The following is a 2,128-nucleotide window of genomic DNA, read 5'->3' as shown; positions in this document are numbered from 1 at the left end:
ACTGACCACGTTCCACTGGTCAGTGGAGTCCCAAGGGACACCAAATGGACAGCTGACCAGCAGGACATATTCACCAGTTAACTGCCGCACTCCTTGTATTTGGCCAGAAAAGGCGTCCTTGAAAAATCTATCGATTTAAATGACCCTCATCTGGGTAAAACCTCTCAAACCTGGGACTTCGCATAGTCTCCATTCAAGTCCAAGGTTTGAGAGTATTTTGCCAAGTTGAAGGTCATTTAAATTGATCGATATTTGAAGGACAAGTTTTCGTATCAAAATGAAAAAATAGAAATTATGTTAGTTTTGTTTTTGTTTTTGTTTGTTTTTGTTGGGTTTTTTTCTTTGTTTTTTTTTTTTTGAGCAATGCCGAGATATTTGGCCGGGGGTGGGGGGGAGGGGGGGGGGGGTTGGGGGGGAGGTACCCGATAGATCAGTTTGTAGAGAACTCGCTTCACACGCAAAGGGACCAAGATCGATCCCGGGTGTAGTCGAGTTTTTTTTTTGTTTCTGACCCTATCCCCCTGTCCACCCAGAATTGCATGGGTAGCTGAGTCTGTTAGATTTGGCGGAAAGTATTTTTGCGATAGACTAGCGTTCTATCCAAAGGCTAGCAAACAATTGATATTGTCCGTTTCACGCTATAGAAACCGGGATAAACTCCGGCTTAATGGGCCCAATGAGTCTGAAGGACTACCTATATATTTTGTTTTGAATGCGGAGATATGGCTTAGCGGTTATTATTGAGTTAATGTACGAACGAAAAATAATGAACTCTGGCCGTTAAAGGGTTAATTTACGGCCCCTTGGCCGTTAAGGGGTTAATTTACGGACCCTTGGCCGTTAAGGGGTTAATTTACGGATCCTTGACCGTTAAGGGGTTAATTTACGGACCTTTGGCCGTTAAGGGGTTAATTTACGGATCCTTGGCCGTATAGGGGTTAATTTACGGACCCTTGGCCGTAAAGGGGTTAATTTACGGACCCTTGGCCGTAATGGGTTAATTTACGGACCCTTGGCCGTTAAGGGGTTAATTTACGGACCCTTGGCCGTTAAGGGGTTAAATTACGGACCCTTAGCCGTTAAGGGGTTAATTTACGGACCCTTGGCCGTTAAGGGGTTAATTTACGGATCCTTGACCGTTAAGGGGTTAATTTACGGACCTTTGGCCGTTAAGGGGTTAATTTACGGATCCTTGGCCGTATAGGGGTTAATTTACGGACCCTTGGCCGTAAAGGGGTTAATTTACGGACCCTTGGCCGTAATGGGGTTAATTTACGGACCCTTGGCCGTTAAGGGGTTAATTTACGGACCCTTGGCCGTTAAGGGGTTAAATTACGGACCCTTAGCCGTTAAGGGGTTAATTTACGGACCCTTGGCCGTTAAGGGGTTAATTTACGGACCCTTGGCCGTTAAGGGGTTAATTTACGGACCCTTGGCATGCGTGAGTAATAAAGACACGACGTGAAATGTTTCTTGTTAAAATGAGAGAAAAATGTTTTGTCAGTGTAATGCATACAGTATTGACCGCTACGTGTTTTAGTGTTATAATGTCTGGTAATTGTTGGTGTCGTGGTGGGTGTATTCTTGTTGTTGAATAAACGGTGAAATGTTCAAGTTTTCCGATGATTTATGATACCTATCGAACCAGTAATTTTTTAATTATTTTTCTTCTCAGGTGTTACAGATAATAAGATCTCTACGTTTTCATCAACAACACTGGAATTCTGACGACATCAAAATATTTATCCACTCACCTTCCTTAGACATCACTTAAATCGTTTTTCATCCTCCCTCCCTTCCTCCCTCTTTCTCTCCATCCCTCCTTCACCTCATCGTGTTCTCCTGTGGTTTAATGGCGAGGATTCGAACGTGGAACCATGGCGGGCGTGTTGAGCAGACGCAAACCAGGCGATGGGTCGGTGGCAGTGCGTTACACGCCTTGCGCCAGGTCAGAAGGACAAGCTGATGGGTCTGGCCAGGAACACTTTGATGAAATATCGATTGTAGAAGAAGATCCGAGGGAAAACGAGGAGGAGGAAGACGAAGGAGGTGGTGGAGGAGGAGGAGGCGGAGGAGGAGGGTTCGATTGTGGAGAAAGCGGAGGTGGGAGCAGTTCGTCTGCATTCTA

At 45.2% G+C, this 2,128-nt stretch overlaps 3 protein-coding genes across 3 annotated transcripts in view; 2 read left to right on the top strand and 1 right to left on the bottom strand.

Moving 5' to 3' along the window:
- Window positions 1–1,767, bottom strand: part of LOC144955929 (uncharacterized) — a 5,629-nt gene extending 3,862 nt beyond the window's left edge. Inside the window, exon 1 of the mRNA XM_078886189.1 lies at window positions 1,755–1,767. Within this exon, the coding sequence (XP_078742315.1) occupies window positions 1,755–1,767 (13 nt within the window). The remainder of the gene's footprint in view (window positions 1–1,754) is intronic.
- The window catches only part of LOC144980774 (uncharacterized), a 214,945-nt gene that overhangs the window by 96,576 nt on the left and 116,241 nt on the right, over window positions 1–2,128 (top strand). The window lies entirely within an intron of this gene.
- The window catches only part of LOC144980776 (uncharacterized), a 1,031-nt gene continuing 584 nt past the window's right edge, over window positions 1,682–2,128 (top strand). The window contains exon 1 of the mRNA XM_078928564.1: window positions 1,682–2,128. This exon is cut by the window's right edge and continues 584 nt beyond it. Within this exon, the coding sequence (XP_078784690.1) occupies window positions 1,878–2,128 (251 nt within the window). The 5' untranslated portion in view covers window positions 1,682–1,877.

The sequence above is a fragment of the Berghia stephanieae genome, chromosome 10 (genome assembly GCF_034508935.2).
Source record: "Berghia stephanieae isolate SIO BIC M18660-M18661 chromosome 10, UCSD_Bste_1.3, whole genome shotgun sequence".
NCBI classification, from domain to species: Eukaryota; Metazoa; Mollusca; class Gastropoda; order Nudibranchia; family Aeolidiidae; genus Berghia; species Berghia stephanieae.
The sequence above is the reverse complement of the archived record's forward strand: the minus strand, read 5'-3'. Positions and strand labels throughout refer to the sequence as shown.